The 20,040-nt window shown below is 46.4% G+C and overlaps 1 protein-coding gene across 2 annotated transcripts in view; it reads right to left on the bottom strand.

The window, feature by feature from the left end:
* DCPS (decapping enzyme, scavenger) overlaps positions 1-20,040 on the bottom strand; it is a 37,463-nt gene that overhangs the window by 16,147 nt on the left and 1,276 nt on the right. For both annotated transcript variants that reach the window (XM_002926450.4, XM_034666060.1), the window contains exon 2: positions 19,764-19,938. In XM_002926450.4, the coding sequence (XP_002926496.1) occupies positions 19,764-19,938 (175 nt within the window). The remainder of the gene's footprint in view (positions 1-19,763; positions 19,939-20,040) is intronic.

The following is a 20,040-nucleotide window of genomic DNA, read 5'->3' as shown; positions in this document are numbered from 1 at the left end:
TCTTGCTCGCTGGCTTGCTTTTTCCTCGCTCCCCCCCACCTGACAACAGAGTAGAGATTTATTGTCTGATTCCCCCATTAGAATGTACCTTCCAGGAGGACAGGGGTTTCTCTCTATCTTTAAAAAGCTTTTTAGGGGCACCTGAGTGGCTCAGTCGGTTAAGCGTCTGCCTTCAGCCAGCTCATGATCTCAGAGTCCTGGGATCAAGTCCTGCATCAGGCTCCACGCTCAGCTGGGAGCCTGCTTCTTCCTCTGCCTCCCGCTCCCGCTCATGCTCTCTCTAATAAATAAATAAAAATCTTAAAAAAAAAGTTTTAAAATCAATTTTATCCCCCACACCTGGGATAGCACTTGGCCTACAGTAGGCACTCACAAACACAGAACAAATGGATAAATGAACCTGGCCTTTTAGACATTAAACCCAGGAAGGGCAATTTTGAACCAATGCTGAATAAAATCTCTCGGATAAAAATCAATATGTCTTCCAATGCTAAGTTTCTAGCACACTAGAGAACAGCCTGTCCTGCTGGCCAAGATAAAAGCAGGTAAAAGCAAACATTGGTGCCTACCTAAATGCCAACTCAAGATGCTGACCTGCGAGTGAACCTCACGAGAATTTTGGTCAAGTGTTAATGCCCCCAAATGCTCAAACCACCAGGTAAAATATGTTGGGGAACAGGTGTCCACACCTCAAAAATACCTCCCCATGAATTACTTATTAATGACAAAGGGACCAGGTGACCAGAGTTAACATCACTCCAAACGGGACACACCGACATCAAATGCCTTTGGAGGGATGTGCTGGGCTACTCTAGCCAAAAATGCGTGTTCTGAATCTAATCACAAGGAAGTGTCAGCCAGCCCCAGTCCAGGGACATTCTATACAACAAGTGGCTTTACAACCCTCCAAAAGGGTCAAAGTCAGAGAAAACAAAGACAGAAGGACTGCTCTGCATTAAAGGACGCTATCGACTGGACTGGATCCTGGACGAGGGAGGGGAGTCGTGCTGGAAAGATGGTATCGGAACAATTGGTAAAATTTAATAACGGTCTTGACATTACAAACTAGCTTTGTATAAATGTGAAATTTCCGAAAATTGATCACTTTACTCTGGTTCCTAGGAAACACACACTGCAGCGCTTCGCAAGGAAGGGTATGATGTCTGCAACTTACTTTTCAGTAATAACAGTAGTAACGAAATATTATATGTATATGTGGAGAGAGAAAAGGCAAATGTGGCCAAATGTTAACAGTAGGGCTTTTTTTTAAAAGATTTTATCTATTTATTTGTCAGAAAGAGAGTGCGCGAACAAGCACAAGCAGGGGGAGCTGCAGGCAGAGGGAGAAGCAGATTCCCCACTGGGCAAGGAGCCCAGGACTCTGGGATCATGACCTGAACTGAAGGCAGACGCTTAACCTATTGAGCCACCCAGGCGTTCGAACAATAAGGCTTTTAGGAGGGAGTTCTTTGTACCATTATTACAACTTTTCTGTAGGGTTGAAAATTTTTTTTCAAAATAAAGTTAAAAAAAAAAGGGTGCTGATATCCTCCGGACCCTCAGAGCTAACCGCCGACAGATATACCAGGCACTGTACTAAGCCCTATGCGTATATTAACTCATTCACTCCCTACGACCAACGTGAGGTGGATATTATTACAATCCCCGTTTCACAAAGAAAGAACCTGTGGTGCCCTCGTTCCCATAGCTCCGTATGGCTCAGGACCAGGCGTCCGCAGTGGTGCCATGGTGCCAACCCCGTGGGTCAGCCGATGAGGCTTGACGACCTTCCTGGTGCCCTCTGCTGACCTCCACTCAGCAAACTGACTTAAGCGGGCCACCTGTCCAAGGTGAGCAGGACCTGGCACCTTCCCCACCCAATTTTTCCCTGTGGCTAGAGAAACAGCAAGGAACACCCCACTCCTGCCCTCCTATGGTATTCTTAAAACACACACACACAACAAAAACAGCTTGGAACAATGTCAAACCTTTCAAAAACCCATCTCTCATCATATTCACAATATGATACAGCTGAACCTGGAATGGCACGGGTTTGAACTGCATGGGTTCACTTACACAGAGGTTTTTCAATAAAAATACAATAAGGTACTGGCCTAATGTAAGTATATATTGTCTTTGTTATGATTTTCTTAATAACACTGTCTTCTGTCCAGCTTATTTCATTGTAAGAATACGGGAAAGGATACATACAACGTACAAACTACGTGTTAATCAACGGCTCATGCCACCAGCAAGGCTTCAACAGGAGCTATCAAGTTTTAGGGGAGTTGAAAGTTATGTGTGGATTTTCAACTCCATGAGGGGTTAAGTTTGGGGAGAGTAGTACAGTTCTGGGGGAGTTTTAGCAAAGAGTTAATTTAGGGGGGAGTGGATTTTCAACGGCATGGGGGATCAGCACCCCTCACCCCTGCACTGCTCAAGGGACAATTATACATTAAAAGGACTTCCCTGATACTCCTTATAAAGCCTCCCTGCCTCTCATGCTTTTTAAGCTTTTTTACTTTTAATTCAAGGAGGGCTGGTGCATAGGTTAGAGTCATGTGAAGTTTGGTTTTAAGTTTCCTGCTCTTCCCCACACACCACTTTCAATTCTTCTTGCCATTTCTTTGCTTGTGTACTTCCACGCTTCTAAATTACACATTTTTTTTGTTGTTGTCGTTCCCCCTTTTCACTTTTACTATTACTTATTAACTTCCCATTATGGAAGATAAAGATTTAGCTTTTTTACCAGCATGTCCACACACGTGTGTGCACACATACTCCCCCCGCAACCCTGTCCTCACAAAACAACTATATTACAATTGTGGCTAAGTCAGTATTCAACGTCAACACTACAGTGATGATTTACACGCTGTGCACCGCTGAATACTAGGACTGTTTTTCCTTTTTAGAACAATTTTTGGTATACGGAGTTAGCAGTTAGTCTTTTATGCACACTTTTCTGTGAACTTGTCACTAATTCCCCCCCATCCACTTTTGGTTTTGTTCTCCTTTTAATGTTAAAACTCAGGAGGAACACAAGCAACGTATCCTCCCGGAGCCCCTGACTCGCTCCAGCAGGTGCTGTGCGGAGCTGTGCCCTGGGACCTCCGTGCACCACCATCCTGGGGCTGCCTCCCCTACTTTGCTTCCTGGGTCCACTGTCTCGCTCTTTCCTGTCTGCGTCTTAATTTACTAAAGCGGTGGTTCTCAAACTTCATGGTACGTCAGAACCACCTGACGAAGGACGTCTGTGGTGGGGCCCATCAGTATGCCTTTTTAAGAAGTTCCCATATGTAGCGGCTGCCGCTGGTCCTGCTCCCGGCACCACACATCAAGGCAAGCTAAATCAGAAAGTCAAGTTGCTTCCAGAGCTAGGGTACAAGGGAGATAAATTTAGAGACCTAGAACATCTGAAAATGTCTTTATTCTACCGTCATATGTAATTAAGAGCTTGGTAAAAGAATTCTATGATGGAAAGCAATGACCCTCAAAATCTGAAAGCTCCATGATCTTCTAGACTGTGATGCTGCTGATGAGAAGTCTGAGGTCATCCTGATCCGCAGTCCTGTACTGACCTGTTTTCTTGTTGTCCTCAATGTCCCAATCAACTTGATGGGTCCTGGAGTGGTTTCTATTTATCCCTTGAACTGGGTAACTCACGTTTTTCAGTCCTGGGAAACAATCTTATTTCTTTGGTCATTTTCTTCCCTACTTCCCCCCACCCTGCCCCCGTCTTTCTGGAACACCTATTGGGACATCCATCTTCCACTTTTCTTTTCTCTCCCCATGTTCTGCTGGCTGCTCTGCTTTTGAGTAAGTTTTCTTCAACTTCTTCTTCTCTTCTGTGAAAGTTTTCATTTCTGCTACATATTTAATTTCTAAGAGCTGTTAGAAAATTCCTCATTGACAGCATCTTGCTCTTATGCATCTAATAGATCATGATCTGTCTTGGACATTAATGGCAGTTTTTGCACATTTCTTCTCCCTGCATAGTTTTTGTTTCTTCCTCGTTCTTTTCTTTTCTTTCCTTTCTTTATCAATAGACAGGACACTTTACTCAAGTCTGGTCACCTTGCCTGTCCACTCACTCATATTTGAGGGCAGAGCATGAAAAAGCCGATGGGAAATCTGTGGACATACATGTGTTCACCTGGAGCTTCATTTTAGGATGATCGGGCCATGCCCTTGCATGACAGAACCCCCAAGAGTTTGTCTTCTCTCTTGAGCTGGTCAGATTCTCCACGCATGACTCTCCCAGTATCATACATGGAGGTGTAAGTCTGCCTGACAGCATCCTGAGAGACGAGGAGGAGAAGCAGCTGGCGGGAGAGGGCATGGGGTGATCTACCACCGAATATGTAAACTTCCACGTAACCCTCTACATTTCAGTACCCTGAGCCCCCCTCCACCGCACCTGGAATCTCTAGACCCTGTCTGAACCTCACCAGAGGCTGGATCTCTAAGAGCAGCAGCTACCAGTTGTGTGCAGTGGGACAGGATTTATGGGACCTGCCAGCTCAGGTTTCCCTCCCGCACAACCGCTGGGTCTGTCACTCCTCCCCCGGTCATTTCCTAGGCTTGTCTCCTCTTCCTTCTCTAGTCTCTACGGCATAATTTTTTGTAAGGTAATTCCTTTAATGTCATTTTTAGTGAGGGTTTTAGAGAAGTGGATGGGCAAAATGCCCCCTTTTAACTGGAAGCCCATGTCCCTGTCCTTCTGTCTCCCTTATAATGCTTTATTAAAAAAAAAATGTATTATCAAGGGCGTGCCTGGGTGGCTTAGTTGGTTAAGTATCTGACTTCAGCTGAGGTCATGACCTCAAGGTCCTGCGGTTAAGCCCCAGTGGGAAGCCTGCTTCTCCCTCTCCCTCTCCCCCAGCTTGTGCTCTCTCTCTCTAAGTAGATAAATAAAATATTTTTTATAAAGATTTTATTTATTTATTTGAAAGAGAGAGACTGAGTGAGCAAGAGAGAGCATGAGCAGGGGAAGGGGGAGGAGCAGACTCCCCTGACGAGCAGGGAGCCTGACACAGGGCTCAATCCCAGGACCCCGGCATCATGACCCAAGCCGAAGGCAGTCGCTTAACCAACTGAGCCACCGAGGTGCCCCTCAAGTAGATAAATAAAATGTTAACAAAAAAAAAAAAAAGAAAGAAAGAAAGAAAAAAGAAAAAATGTCTTATTGAAGTACAGTTGCCATACAATGCTGTATTGGTTTCAGGTGTACAATATATTGATTTGACAATTCTATATATTACTTAACACTCCCCAAGATAAGTGTAGTCACCATCTGTCACCATACCACCATCTGTCACCATAAATACCGGGTATTTATCCAAAGAGAATGAAAACACTAATTCAAGAAGACATATGCACCCCTATGTTTATGGCAGCATTATTTACAAAAGCCAAGAGAAGGAAGCAGCCCAAGTGTCCACTGACTGATGAATGGATAAGGAAGATGTGGTATGTATATACAATGGAGTAGTACTCAGTCAGCAAAAAGAATGAGATCTTGCCACTTGTGACAACACCTAGGGACCTAGAGGTTATTGTGCTACGGGAAATAAGTCAGTCACAGAAAGACAAACATCATACGATTTCATTTATATGTGGAATCTAAAACACAAAACCAACAACCAAAAAAACTGGAAGTTTATTCCAGTTGTAAAATAAATAAGTCACGAGAAGGAAAGTTACAGCACAGGGAGCATAGTTAGTAATACTGTAATAATGTTGCATAACCCTTTCTTTTTCTTCTCACCTGTTTATTGCCACTTGACCTATCTGTTTATTTATGGTTCATCTCCTCCAGCTGGATGTAAGCTTCCTGAGAGCAGAGACTTTGTTTGATATACTGTGTGTGCAATGCCTAAAACAGCCCGACACATACTAGGCCCTAACCATATGGTTATAGAACAGAATATATATATTATGCCACTTTAGTTTTCAAAGAACATGTGCACGTGCACAACTGCATACACATGAGAATGTGCAGAAAAAAGTCTCAAATTCAGGACATATTCCAAGATGTTGAAAGGTTATCTCTGGGTGGTGGCGTTACATATAATTGTAACCTTCTAAATTAATTTTGGGGGGACATTTATTACATTTTCCAAAACAAACGTGGATCACTTACGTAACAAATGTATCAAAAGCCGAAAAATAAGCCGCTCCTTAAATAAGCTCCAGAGAGGTTAAGTAATTTGCCCAAGGCCACACAGCCAGTAAGGGGTGGAGCAGAGATCTAACCCAGTCTGGCTCCTCTATGCAACACTGCTTTCCCAATGCCACAGGGCCATTCTTTCAAGCCTTCCCCTAAGAAACCTGTATTACCGCCGGCCGGGTTCTCCAAACGCAGCCTTATCAGATAGGAGAAAAAACATCATTAGTTCCAACCCCTCCCAAAGACACGTAAACAGCTGTCAACAAAACCAAAGGGCAAAATAAGGTGCCAGAGAGATTGGGGCTGCAGACTGGGAGGTCTGGGGATACATCACAGCATGCAGGGTAGACCCCATGACAGCGCTGCGCTCTGCCGTGCTTCCTGGGGAAGGAGGGGGACAGAGGCACACATCCCTCAGCTCTGAGGGCACACTGAGGTACTCATCACCAGGGTACACTGCAGCCAGATGCCGGGCTAGAACAGGCTCTGGTGGGGCACACACAGGGACTGAAGACGATCCCGCTTACAATTAAGGGACAACAGCTGTTTCAACTTATGTGTGCTGTATCGTCCCCCACTGCTCCCCACCAAAGATGCCAGTGCTGGCTCTCGGGGAAGGACGCCTATGGTGGGGTCCGAGGAGGGGGCCTTGTGGTGGTCTTGCAGCCCTGTGGGGCTTGGGGCAGCAGGGACATTTTGGCCACAGGGATGTTTTGGCTGCAGGAACAGTCACACCAATGCATCCCAGATGAACAGTGGCCCTATAAACAGATTCCTTCTCTCTGCAGCTTAGGCGGGCGGCCTGGCATGCCCGCAGCTAGGACAGCTCCACTCTGCCTCATAAGACCCTTAAGAGTCTCCTGAAAGGCTTTCTCCAAGAAATACACTCACCCCCTGTCCTCACTCCACCCAGACACGAGAGCCCAACTGCTTTCAGAGGTGGAGGCAGGGCTATGTAGAGGAAAGAGCAGCTGCCTTTCTTGCCCTCTGCCAAAGCTGGCTTAGCCAAATCCCCAGGAAAACGCTGCTGCACATGAAACATGAAAATGCAAACCACAGACAGTCTGCTCTCCTTCCCATACACATGTTCAAACAAGACTGCTTTCCAGCCGTTACTGATGACTTCTACACGATGAGGTAATTTCTATGGCTCAGTCTGTGGCTTTTGCTCTCCTTTCATTATGATGAGCCAGTTTCAACTTATTTGACCCAGATGTGCGGGCTCAGGGGAGCCGGGGAGAAGCAACAGCAAAGCATGATCTGCGTGTGAAGCCCACCCCCACCTCCCTTCCACAAGGGCCAAGCAGAGCCACCCAGGTGACGGAGCAGATGACCAAGGCTGACAGGGCGCTCCATCAAAGGACCGGGACAGAAGGGCTGGCAAGGGGGAGGGGCTGCAGGGTCCCCTGGGGACTTGCAATCTCTTCCCTCCTCTTGGGGAGCTCCCCTGACGAGGTGACCCTCTCCTCAGCCCAGCCGCACAGTGGCCAGAGAGCAGGCCAGAGGCTGGAGAGGAGGCGGTCCATGCAGGGATGCTGCAAGTACTCAAGGGGAGGCCTGAAGAGACTTCCAGATCAAAAATAAACAGGGATGAAGGGTGTGGTCAGGATCCTGCTGGAAGCTTTGGCTGCTCCACAGCAAACCTTCAAACCACTAATTACCTGTCTCCACGACAGCTCAGAGATGCTATTAGAGGCAGAGGAGAGGCAGCTGCTGATTTTAGCCGGGCCCTGGATCTGACAGGCTCCTTCCCTCCTCCTCCTCAGGTCTCCGAGGCCCTGGAGGGAGAGGAGGGGCATACGGCAGGACCCGATGGCCCACAAGCAAATTCAGCAACTCTGAATGCTGCTCCAGAGCTGCCTGGGGTAGCCTTTGGTTACGTGGTATCAGAGGTGGTCCGTTAGGAATGGGAAATGCTGCTGGATAATGGCCGTGCAGCTTATAGCACTCCACAAAGTCCCACTTGAACAGGACTGAGAACTGGTACCAAATGGGATAACGGAGCCATGCACTGACAGTCCTGCCCTTAGGGCTGAGAGACCCCCACATCCCCACACACAGAAAGAAGCTATTCTGGGGTTAAGCAGACCAGTCTACAAAAGCTATTGGACCGAACACTCAGGAGTTCCAAAACATGGCGCCTCTCTCAACTTCCTGCCTAAAGGCATTTCCTTATTCACTCAGAGAGGAGCACAGGGACCGGGTTGCAGCACAACATCCATGGACACTGCCATATTGTGTGCGCTGGTCAGAAGGGGGCAGAAGATCAAAGGCACAGGGTATATCCCCCACTGAGAGGGGCCCAGGACTACCAGAATTTCAGGCTATCACTCACTAAGAAGTCTGGATCAGAAGAGGACAAGAGAACCAGGCTGCCACAGGCTGGCAGCCACAGTCGGAGCCAAGCAATGAAGTGGAACCAGCTATCCTGTGGGAAATCCGCCTTCGCCCACTCATCCTGAGTAAGCTGACTTTTCTGCTGACTTGAGCCTCAAGACTGCCACAGAATCTTGGGACCTTGCCCCAACTGGGAGAGAGAGAGAACGAGAACAGCGGTCTTGTGGCGGTGACTACATCTCAGTAGCTCAGGATCTACTCACTTCTCGCTTCTGAATGCAGTGACTTCTCCCGGCTTCGTGGCAGCCGTGAGTCTAAATGGAGAACTGAACAGAGGGCCTCTGCTCCTAGCTGGAGGGAGGCGATGGGGACACAGGAGGCAGTGTGCAGGGGTTCCCTGAGCTGGGGTGGCAGGGGAAGAAGAGCATGAGCCAATCAGACTGCCAAGAGAAAGGAAGAACCCAGATTCTGGGTAAAGAATTTTACCCAGGCGTTAGGGGCCTTTCCATCTTGAAATGTCTGCTTGTTGTCATTCTACCGTTTCTCCAAGTCCCAGAAGGTGCTTGGCTCCCTGGTGTCAGGAGCTCAGAAGCACCCAGGGAGAAAAGTAGACAGAAATCTGCCATCTTGGGACATCTGGGTGGCTCAGTCAGTTGAGCGTCTGCCTTTGGCTGAGGTCATGATCCCAGGGTCCTGGGATCGAGTCCCGTATGGGGGTCCCTGCTCAGTGAGGAGTCTGCTTCTCCCTCTCCTCCCCGCCCATACTGTTTTTTTTTTTAAAGATTTTTTTAATTTCTTTATTCGACAGAGATAGAGACAGCCAGCGAGAGAGGGAACACAAGCAGGGGGAGTGGGAGAGGAAGAAGCAGGCTCACAGAGGAAGAGCCTGATGTGGGGCTCGATCCCATGACGCCGGGATCACGCCCTGAGCCGAAGGCAGACGCTCAACCGCTGTGCCACCCAGGCGCCCCCCTGCCCATACTCTGTTGTTCTCTCTCTCAAATAACTAAAATCTTAAAAAAAAAAAAAAAAAAAAAAAAAAAAAANAAAAAAAAAAAAAAGGAAGAAAATATGCCATCTTTAGGTGGCCTCAAGTGATGAAACCCAAAGGAGTAGGTTCCCATGGGTTCACTCACCTCTTCCCCGGCCCCATTTGAAAGCCCAGCTAATGTCACGAGCAGCTGCCTCCACAGACTCTAACCCACCCACTCCCAGCGTGCACCCCTCCACAGCTTTGCGCCCTCCATTAGCATCTCCCAGGTGCAGCTCTGTAGACAGACGTAATTCACCAGTTTGGGGCCCACGTATCTTGGGGGTATGCAGTACTTGCTGATGAAGTGACAAGCCCCACACAACAAGAGTCATTCAGGCTGTGAAGGGAAGAGGCAGAGGCACCAATCCAGGATAATCTGATCATCTGCTTCTTCGTTTTCTTTGGTGATGAGGTTAACATCCTAAGAAATATCTATCCAAACATCACATGAATAAATTCTCAAATAATTCAGAAGTCTAATGCCCACACTTTTCATTGAAATAACACTAAAAATATTTGGGTGTTTACTATCCCAGTCTTTAGTGAATTTACATATATATGAACATAGCTACATAACGGTTTTTTAAAATATTTTATTTATTTATTTAAGAAAGAGAGAGAGAGAGAGAGATCACAAAGAGGGGGAGGGGCAGAGGGAGAAGCGGGCTCCCCACCGAGCAGGGAGCCCGACATGGAGCTCAATCCCAGGACCCTACGATTATGACTTGAGCCGAAGCTTAGACACTTAACCGGCTGAACCACCCAGGCACCCCAAGGTCTTTTTTTTTAAGCACAAATGGGCTGATCCTTTATGTGACCTCTGGCATGACAGTACATACCTAGCTGGCTCCAAGCACCCAGGTACAGAGGAAGGGAAGCAAAGCTGTAAGTTGGGATCAACTGAAGGGCATCTAGAACCAACTGGTTCCATCCAATGCCATACCCTCATCCCAGGGATAGGCACTTAATGCCAGATGAAAACAGGAGGGCCGTCCTCCAAAGACAGAAAACCATGGACTAGAGTAGCGGTAGGCAAGCTTTTCTGGAAAAAGCTCGTGTGACAGTAAATATTTTAGGTGTTGTAGGTCATGCTGTCTCTTTTTCATATTCGTCTTAGTTTTTTCTGTTTTTTAAAAACAACCCGTTAAAAATGTAAAAACCATTCTTGCCTCACAGGCCATACAAAAAGAAGCAGCCCACAAGCTATAGTGGACAAGAGAGCGTGAGGGGTCCAGCGTGGGTGTTGGTGCCTCCAGCGTGCCAATCAAACTGCGCCAACAAGGCCCACTCACCATCCACACAGCACTGGGCGGGCTACTCATCCAGGAGGACTGCTGTGGAAATAGACCTACCAGTGGATGGGGGACAAAGCCCACATCAGCTCACTAGGCTATCAGCCTGCTTCTTCATGTTTAAACACATATGAGCTAACATTCACCAGACGTTAAGAGAAAACCAGCAGCCTGAAAAAGAATGACCAAAATAAACAACCAGAACCAGATTCCAGAGGAAATGAGATCATGGAAGGGTCAGGAGATAATTTTTTAAATAATTCTAATTAGTGTGTCAGAGAAAGTCAATTTGGACCCTGTAAAGCAAGAGCAAGAAGCTAAGAAAATGAAACAGAGCGTCAGTGGGAAGAAAATTAAAAATATGATGGCCAAATTAAAACCTTCACTAGAAAGGTCTGGAAAATAAAGTTAAAACGATCTACTGGACTGTAAAAAGAAAAGACATAAATGGGAAAAGTAGGAGAACAGAAGCAATACACAGCATCACTCTAGGAGACTAATACCTAATAGGGTTTACAGTAAGAGGAAATAAAGGAAACAGAGGGAAGGAAATTATCAAAGAAATAACAGAAAAAATGTACAGAGCGGAAGAATGACATAAGACTTTAAATCAAAAGGGTCCAAAAGTACCAAGTACAATGAATGAAAAAAAAAAATCAAACCTTGACACAGCCTTAAAATATTTCAGTACATCTAAGATAAAAAGCATACCAAGATAAGCTTCCAGAGAAGGAAACTAATAAAGCAAGAAAAAAAAAAAAAGAATGAAAATGAAAAACCAAGTTAACTGTAAGAAAATGAAAATCAAACTGTCATCAGATGTCTTGTTAACAACAACGGATGCTTGAAGTCAATAGATCAGTGCCTTTAATGTTTTGAGGGAAAGAAATTTAAATTCTGTATTCACTCAAACCATCAATCAAAAGTGAGGGCAAAATAAAGGATTCAAGGTTTACCTTTCATGTGTTCTTTCTGAGGAAGTACTTAAGACTGTGCTTCAGCGAAGTCAGAGACTAAAACAAGAGAGACATCAAATCCAGAGAACAGTGGATCTAACCCAGAAAAGCTGTGACAGAAAGTCTCAAGTTGAGAGCCATATAGCATGCCTAAAGAATCAGCTGTCCAGATTGGAGCAGCAGGAAAGAGTGTTCTGGAAACAGTACTTCCAGGAAGGAAGGACTTATCATGTAATGAATTATCAAACTAAGTGGCTGGATAATTTCAAAAACAGAGTAAAGGCTCAGGATTCTTTCAGTCACAATTTTTAAAAAAAGAGGCAACTAGAAACTTTATGAAAAAGGAAAAACATAAAATAATGGTTCAAATATGAAGTGAACTAAAAAGCAGCATGATTTGGAGGAACTGATGGGATGTGAGAACAGAGCATCCATTTGACCTAGACATCAGAGGCATCCTCCTTCCAGGGGCATGGGGGCCTCAAGCACTGGGAAGGTGGGAGAGGAACTAGAATCCCAGCACTCTGCCTGAGTGCGTACTGCACATTAATCTGGCCACCATAATGTAAATGCTGTTTACTGGTGGGCAGCTCAGAATCTACTTACAGACAAAGCACACAAGACTTGATTACAATCACGCAACAGAACATACCATAACAATGTGAAATACAAGCATGGCTGACAGAGAAGGTGGGAGACAGCAAAACAAGAAAAGGCTACAGGCACGGACGGATATTCTTAACTGACAGAATGTCAACCTCAAGGAGAGGGATCAAGGGCTAAAGGTTTCATTGTATTTAGGATTCCAAAGGCAATTTTTAAAAACCCTAGAAATAATAATATAAACATAAAAAATTGGAAGGAGAGGGGAAGGAGGGTGAGAAATGTATAAAGGAGCTAAACCTTTCTATCTCTACTGTGGGGGACCAAGAAGGTCAAAATGTGACAAATCAATGAGTTGCATTATCTTATTTTTCAGTTAAAGGTCTAGAGGAAACTACCAGAAGCACTAACCCCAGAATTCTCTTCATGGTAGTTGCTTCTGGAAAGCAGGACCAGGGTGGAGCAGAGTGGTACAAAAGCCTGTTCCTGGCCATGTATATAAGCCTTTCAGTACTTTTTGATGACTTGACCATGTGACTGTATGACTTTGATGAATGGCCTAGCTCTACCACAGAGAGATCTATTCAGTAGGTCCAGATTCTGTATTCAAGAAAGCTCCGTAAGCATTTGTGATGAATAGTTCTAGTTAAGAATCACATTACTAAATAAACCTCTAGAGTTCCATTCAAATCTGAGATACTGCGGTTCCATGCTCTCATAGGATACCAAAGCCCACTGAGGTGGGCTAGCCAGCGATCTGATTCCTCATTTTTCATTGAGAGAAACTGAGTTTCAGAGCAATTCCATAACGTGCCCTGGTGTCACCCACCGGCCGCAAGCCTGGGGTGTTTCTCATATTAGATGATAGGGCTCTTTCAACATCCTGCCCAGGACGTAACCTTTCTGGCAAGTATTTCCCTATTGGTCACTGTTCAGAGAACTGTCCTTCAGCTCAGCTGCAGTGGGAGGCCTGCAGAGGATACCCACAGGGGATGGGGTGATGGGCCCGTGCCAGTATGTGGAGTGGAGCCCACAGGGCCTGGTACTGAGCCTTCTCCTCCAGTAGCTGGAGGACCTCCCCACACTGCCGTATTCTGCCAGGGCTGGCCCCAGCACAGCACAGGCTCCCTTGTCCACCAGAATGAAAAGAATCAGGCCCCACCACTTCTCTGCACCAGAAAAAAGGTGGTATGTAGAAATACAAGTCTGCTAATGTCTAAAACCCAGAGGAAGAAGGCCTTCATCAAACACTTTCAGCCACAGTGACTGGAAACCAAATTTGAGAATGAAGGCCGGACACTACAAATTAGTGGGGGAATATTTTTTAGCTCTTCTAAGGACATCCTGGTTTTTCTTAACTTTTTTTGTTTGTTGTTTTTGTTTTTTTTCTTAACTTTTAATTGGGAAAAACACTGTACAATATAAAATGTGTATGAATACACACGTATATATATTTTTATATATACACACATATATACATAAATATAAAATGGGTACTGTTTAAAGACCTAAAATAAAAGAACACCCATGCGTGAAGCGTGGAGCCCGAGACACACAGAATTACCAGAGCTATGGACGTCTTCTCTGCCCTGCCCCTACCAGGGATAATCGCTTTGCTGAATTAGGCATTCATCATTTCTTTCTTTGTCTTATTATTATTTATGCATGCATCCCTAAGAAGTATATTGTTTAGTTTGCTTGTGTTTCAACTTAATCTAATTGGAACCACACTGTGTATTTTGTGACTTGCTTCTCTTGCTCTACACGGTCAGCTTCTTGTGCTGGCTGCGGCTCATTCACCGTCACTGCCCGAAAGCCGGCCAGTGCAGGAAAACACCTTCATTTACTTATCTACTCTATTGTTAGTTGCTATCTCGACTGGACTGTTCGACTGTTCAAGGTAGTGTTTTCTATCGTGAACAATGCTACCAGAGGAAACTCTAACCGGAATGGCTAGTTTTTAAAATGCCCCAGGGGCGCCTGGGTGGCTCAGTCGTTAAGCATCTGCCTTTGGCTCAGGGCGTGACCCCAGCATTCTCTGATCAAGCCCCACATGGAGCTCCATGCTCTGCTGGGAGCCTGCTTCTTCCTCTCCCACGCCCCCTGCTTGTGTTCCCTCTCTCGCTGTCTCTCTCTCTGTCAAATAAATAAATAAAATCTTTAAAATAAATAAATAAATAAATAAAAATAAAATGCTCCTTCCAAACAAGCCTTCACTCTGGACGTCAGGGGTCCCAGTCTTGCCTCTGCAAACAGCACAGGGAGGAAAACAGTGCCTGTAGCTGAAGTATCTGGGGTTCTCTGCAACCAAAAGAAGATGCGATTCCCAGGTTCCCTCGACTCCCTGCCCTGACCTCACTCACACACAGACGCCTTCTCCTCCTCTGAACCTAAGATTCCACACCCCTGCTCTACACTGGGGAAAACAATTGGCCTTTTTAGACAGGGTCTGGGTTTCTGAGTCACACCCCTCTTTCTACTATCCCCCCACCCCCGCCTCCTCCAGGTAAGAGAGAACAGAGATCTTAATGAAAGGGCTCCATTGATGGGCCACGGGCGTGAGAGTATGCGAGCTGAAGAAGCAGATGATCCAGGCTCTGCCCTGCATGGACAGATGGGGCAGCACTGACGAGCCAGCCATCTGGCCGACTCGGCCCTCACGTTTGCCACATGGCCACAGTGGTGACGAAAGGAAACCTGCCCATGGTGAGGGCCAGGCATTTTCCCATGTTATCTATATTGTTCCATTTAAGGCTCATGCAATCTTAAAGGGAGAAACCCAATAATAGAAAATGATTAACACTTACCAAATATATATCATATGCCAGTCACTGTGCTAAGTGTTTTATATGCCTTATTTCCATGGTCATAACCCATGGCAGTGATGATGAAAGTAATTTAGGAAGTTAAGACCAGCATTTACAAGGAACAGACAAGACTGGAATTAAGATGAAAATACTAGCGAGTGTCCGGTAAAGTAAGGGTAAGTATTGTTTTGTGAACCTTTTGTTTCTCTTATATCCACGTGTGTTTATTCACAAGTACTGGGTCACAATGTAAGATGTAGCCCTCACTGTGGGCAGAGGCTAAAACATTTTCTTTCTTTCTTTTTTTTTTTTTTTTTTTTAAGGGGCGGAGAGGAAGAGGGAGAGAGAATCTCAGCCAGACGTGGGGCTCAATCTCATGACCCAGAGATCATGACCTGAGCCGAAATCAAGAGCTGGATCCTTAAACGACTGAGCCACCCAGGCGCCCCTAAAACATTTCCTTATGTCATTTGTTTCATAACCATCCCAAGACATGTTCGGTTAGTAACCTAACTTAACAAGAACATAACTGAAGCGACTTCCCCAACTACATCTGTGTCGCACACCACAGCCATCAACTGCCCCCTCAAAACTCCCAACAAAACAGCCCCTTTCTGTTCCTCTTTCCTCCTCCAGGACACTTACTGTTCCCTCAGGCCTGAACATCCCCCACCTCCCTTGCCAGCTCTTTGCACAGCCAGTTCTTTTCCACCCCGTGGGTCTCGGGTCTCGGCTCCCAGCTCGAGGAGCCCCTCTGTTGCTCACAGCCACTTAAACGCTTGTTTCCTCGTCTGCTGGGTGTCTCTGTCCCCCCACTACAACTCCAAGGACACGGCGAGTATCTGATGCGCTCACCTAGCACAGCACCAAACACACAGAAGGCACTTGGCCTCTGTTAAATGAATACAGAAAACATACCGAGTCTTCACAGCTGGTGAAATGGCAAAGCCGGGATTCCAGCACAGACGACGTCTGACCCGAGGCTTGCTCTTCACCTCTGCACTACACTAAAACTCAGAAACGGCATGACACTGCCTCGGGCCACTCCGCTAGTCAGTAAGTATCAGCACTCAGACAGGATCCGAGCCTAACTCTGACGCCTGGGCGCTCTCTATCCAGTCAACAGGGTGGGGGGCCATGAGTGGCTTGAAGGGGCAGCCTCCTGTGGTCAGCTGAGAATCTGGGAGGGATAAAGAAGAATGCAAAACCTTCAGGCTGGAAGAGAAGAAGAAATTTGCCAACGAGTGGAGAGATAGCAGAAGAAATCAGGAGAGTAGTCAGCTCAGAAACTGGGGGGCGGGGGGGGAGCATGGAGGGCTTCCCTCAGCAAGCAGTATTATGGGAAGGATGTGTGGAGGAATACCCAGAGATAGCAGAAAAACTCAACATGGCTACTGTGCAGGGGGCTTCGGGGGCCGAGGCTGCAGGAACCATGCCTTAAGGCCACCCCAGGCAGTGCTAAGAGTTGGTGACTGGGACTCTGAGATTGGAGAGGTGGGGCCCGGCCCAGAAGACTCTGGCACACCAGCCAAAGGAGCCGGCCACAAGAATACTTTGGCAATGCCGCCACCTGCTGGTTGTGGAACACTTGGCCCACAGGAAAAAACAGCCGAGTCAGTTTGGGGGTTCATTTTTCAGCAGCATTTAGTGAGCACCTACTATGGGTTGGGTTGCTGGGAAATGGGTCTGACATGACTCCAAATTTCCAGGACCTCTGTTCCCTACATCCAGGCAATGACCAAACCCTGTTGAGTTTACTTCCCTCTTTCATAGTAACTGGTGGAGTGTCCCTCCCCAAACAAGACTGCAGGCAGAGAGGGTGTCTTACTCATCTCAATCTCCAGGACCCAGCATAGGGCTCCGCACACGAGGATAATCATAGCAGCTATATTCAGTATGTGCTAAGTATTTTTAAAGACATTAGTGTGTCTGAATCTCTCATTTTACCTAGAAGGTACCTAGGACCTCCAAAGAGAGATGTCAAGTAGGCACTTATTTCAATGAGCCTGGAGTCCTTGGAGAGGTCAGGGATGGAGAAAGAAACATGAGCATCACCGCGCACAGACGGTATTTAAAGACCAGTACTTCTCAAAGTATGATGTGCATGTGACTTGCCTGGGGGTTTTGCTAAACACAGATACTAATTCTGACTTCGGAGCAGGGTCCAAGATTCGGCATGTCTAACAAGCTCTCAGGATGATAGCCATATGGCTGGTCCACAGACCACACTTTGAGTGGGAAAAGAATCTGGAACGGAGGTTAATGAACTACGGCCAGAAGATGAGCTCCACGGCCTGTTTCTCTATATCCAGCAAGTGAAGAGTGGCATTTTCATTTCTAAAGCGGTTGTTAAAATTAAAAAAAAAAAAAAAAGGAAGTAAGAATATGTGAAAGAGACCATTGATATGGCTCATAAACCTTAAAGTATTTCCTCTCTGGTCCTTTACAGTAAAAGTCTGCCAACCCTTGATCTAGACTATCATCCAGGGATAGGGTGTATGGCCATATGAGAGAGAGAGGAGGGCTGAGCCCTGAAACAAATTTTTATGACTTCCACTCACCGTGCCTAGTTTGGCAAGGGAAAAGAAAAGTATAATGCACTGCACGTACACTGATGCTTATGCAAAGACAGTGAGCCCCAGAAACAAAAAGCTCACATCTGAGGCTCCCAGGGGGTGGGGGGTGCTAGTGGGCAGTACTGGGGAAAAGGCAGGAGACGTTTGGGGTTCTGAGTAGGGAGAAAGACTTGTAGTGAGCAGGTAACTGCCTGCCTCTTTCAGTGCTTAGCTTAAAAAAAAAAAAAAGACAAAAATAGAAAGCTGGGGCAGTGGCCACCACCACCCGTGTGCAGTATCACAGAAGTACTTGAAAAATAAAAGGAAAAGGCAAGGCTGTGAATTCCACAGCATTTCTCTGTGCAGCAGAACCTTCTGTATTTTGGCTGAGGGTGGGGAGCATGGATAGAGGGATTGGGGAAGGTAAAAGAGAGGGGTGGTGGCAGAGTAATGAGCTCAGAGCCTACAGTTTGGGGGCTACCCCAAGTGGTGTTTGGCTACAGAGCCTTCTGTCCTGCTTCCGCCACCCCCTGTTGAGGGCTACATTTGCTTAAATGTCAGCGCGTGAGAAAGTAAATACAGCTGTCCATTCCATCAACTCCAACCAATCAATCGGGCTCGCTTTCAGCGGAGGACCAGGCTGCTTTTTGCCTTCCGTCGTGAAAGGTTTGCTTGTTCCACATCAAGTGTTCACATATATTTCCAAAGGACAACAAATAACAGCACCCTTTCTTGGGGGTGCAGAAAACATTAAACCTATCGAAAGGGCTGTGGCAGGGTATCTGCAAAGCCAAATTATTCTTAAATGCCAGAGGAAAAACAAAAAGATAGAAGGATATTACAACACTGCCATGTGCTACAAAGTCGATTCCAGAATTTCCTAGTTGGAGGGAACCTTCAAGGTCAACCGGTCTCCTTCATGCTTCCAACAAAGCTGCCTATTAAACATAACCATCTAAGGGAAAAAGCCCACATCATGCCTAGCGTTTGACAGGGAAGCTAAAACAAAATAAAGGAAATAAATAAAATAAAATCTTCCTCTTCTTTCATTTTAAATTTTATTTATTTGAGAGAGAGCTAGACAGAGCACAGAAGGAAAGGGAGAAGCAGACTCCCTGCTGAGCAGAGAGCCCCATGCAGGGCTTGATCCCAGGACCCCAAGACCATGACCTGAGCTGAAAGGCAGACAACTGACTGAGTCACCCAGGCGCCCCAAATTCTTCCTCTCCTTAATAAATAAAAAATCCTGGCAATCCAAAACAAATCTCTCCCTTTTAGCCCATGAATTCCTGCCCTTCCCAAGTCTATCCCCCTGGATCGCACTCAGTGTCTCTCTGACTAAAAGTGAGTTTCTTCAAGGAAGTAACTGATCGTCGCAGCATCTCACACATCGCTCATCCCACAGCAGCGTGGTGAGCGAGTCCTTTGTCTACTGAAAGATCTTAGTTTTTCTGCCACCTACTAGCTGTGTGATCTTGGACAAGTCACTTAATCTTTCAAAATCTCAGTTCCCTGACCTGTAAAGTCCAGTCATAATGGGCTACCTCTGAATACTATATATGATAATACATGTAAGATACTTAGAATGGTGGCTAGCACAATAATAAGAATTTAGTAAGTGTTGCCAATCATTATTTGGTTAGTAGATGAAATGTTTTATAGCATGAATCACACTCCCTTCCCAAAATATACCACACCAACCTCAGCACTGTTGACATTTTTCTGCTATGAGGTCCCATTCTCTGCTTTGTAGGATATTCGGGAACATCCCTGGCCTCTACCCTCTAGGTACTAGGAGCAACCCCTTCTCCCCAGTTCTGACAACCAAAACTGTCTTCAGAATTTGCCAGATGTCTCCTGGGGAGGCGGGGTGCAAAATCCCCTCCTGCTTCCATTGAGAACCACTGCACTAGAATATGCAAACCAGTTTTGCAGAGGAACCACCACACCCCCTAATTTCCCACCAACCCCCTCTCCCCACATGAAGCCACCTCAGCCACCACTTGCTCACCACTCAGCTGCCGTGGAGGAAACAGGTGATAGGTGCTGTAGATATCATTGGAGAACTGCAACTGAAGCTCGGGGTTGCCCATCAGGAGCTGGGCCACCTGCTCCACCTGAAACGGTGTCTTCTCCAGGATCACAACGGCATCCTCTCCATCCCCATCCCCAGAGGCCTCATTCACCTGTACGCAGAGACACCGTCAGTGAGCCCCGGAGCAGAGGTAGAAGCTCTGGGGCCTCCTGTTTCTTCTCCCAGAGCAGCCATCTCATTAACTCAAATCCTT

Source organism: Ailuropoda melanoleuca, chromosome 8 (assembly GCF_002007445.2).
Source record: "Ailuropoda melanoleuca isolate Jingjing chromosome 8, ASM200744v2, whole genome shotgun sequence".
Lineage (NCBI taxonomy): Eukaryota > Metazoa > Chordata > Mammalia > Carnivora > Ursidae > Ailuropoda > Ailuropoda melanoleuca.
This window is presented reverse-complemented; position numbering and strand designations above follow the sequence as displayed.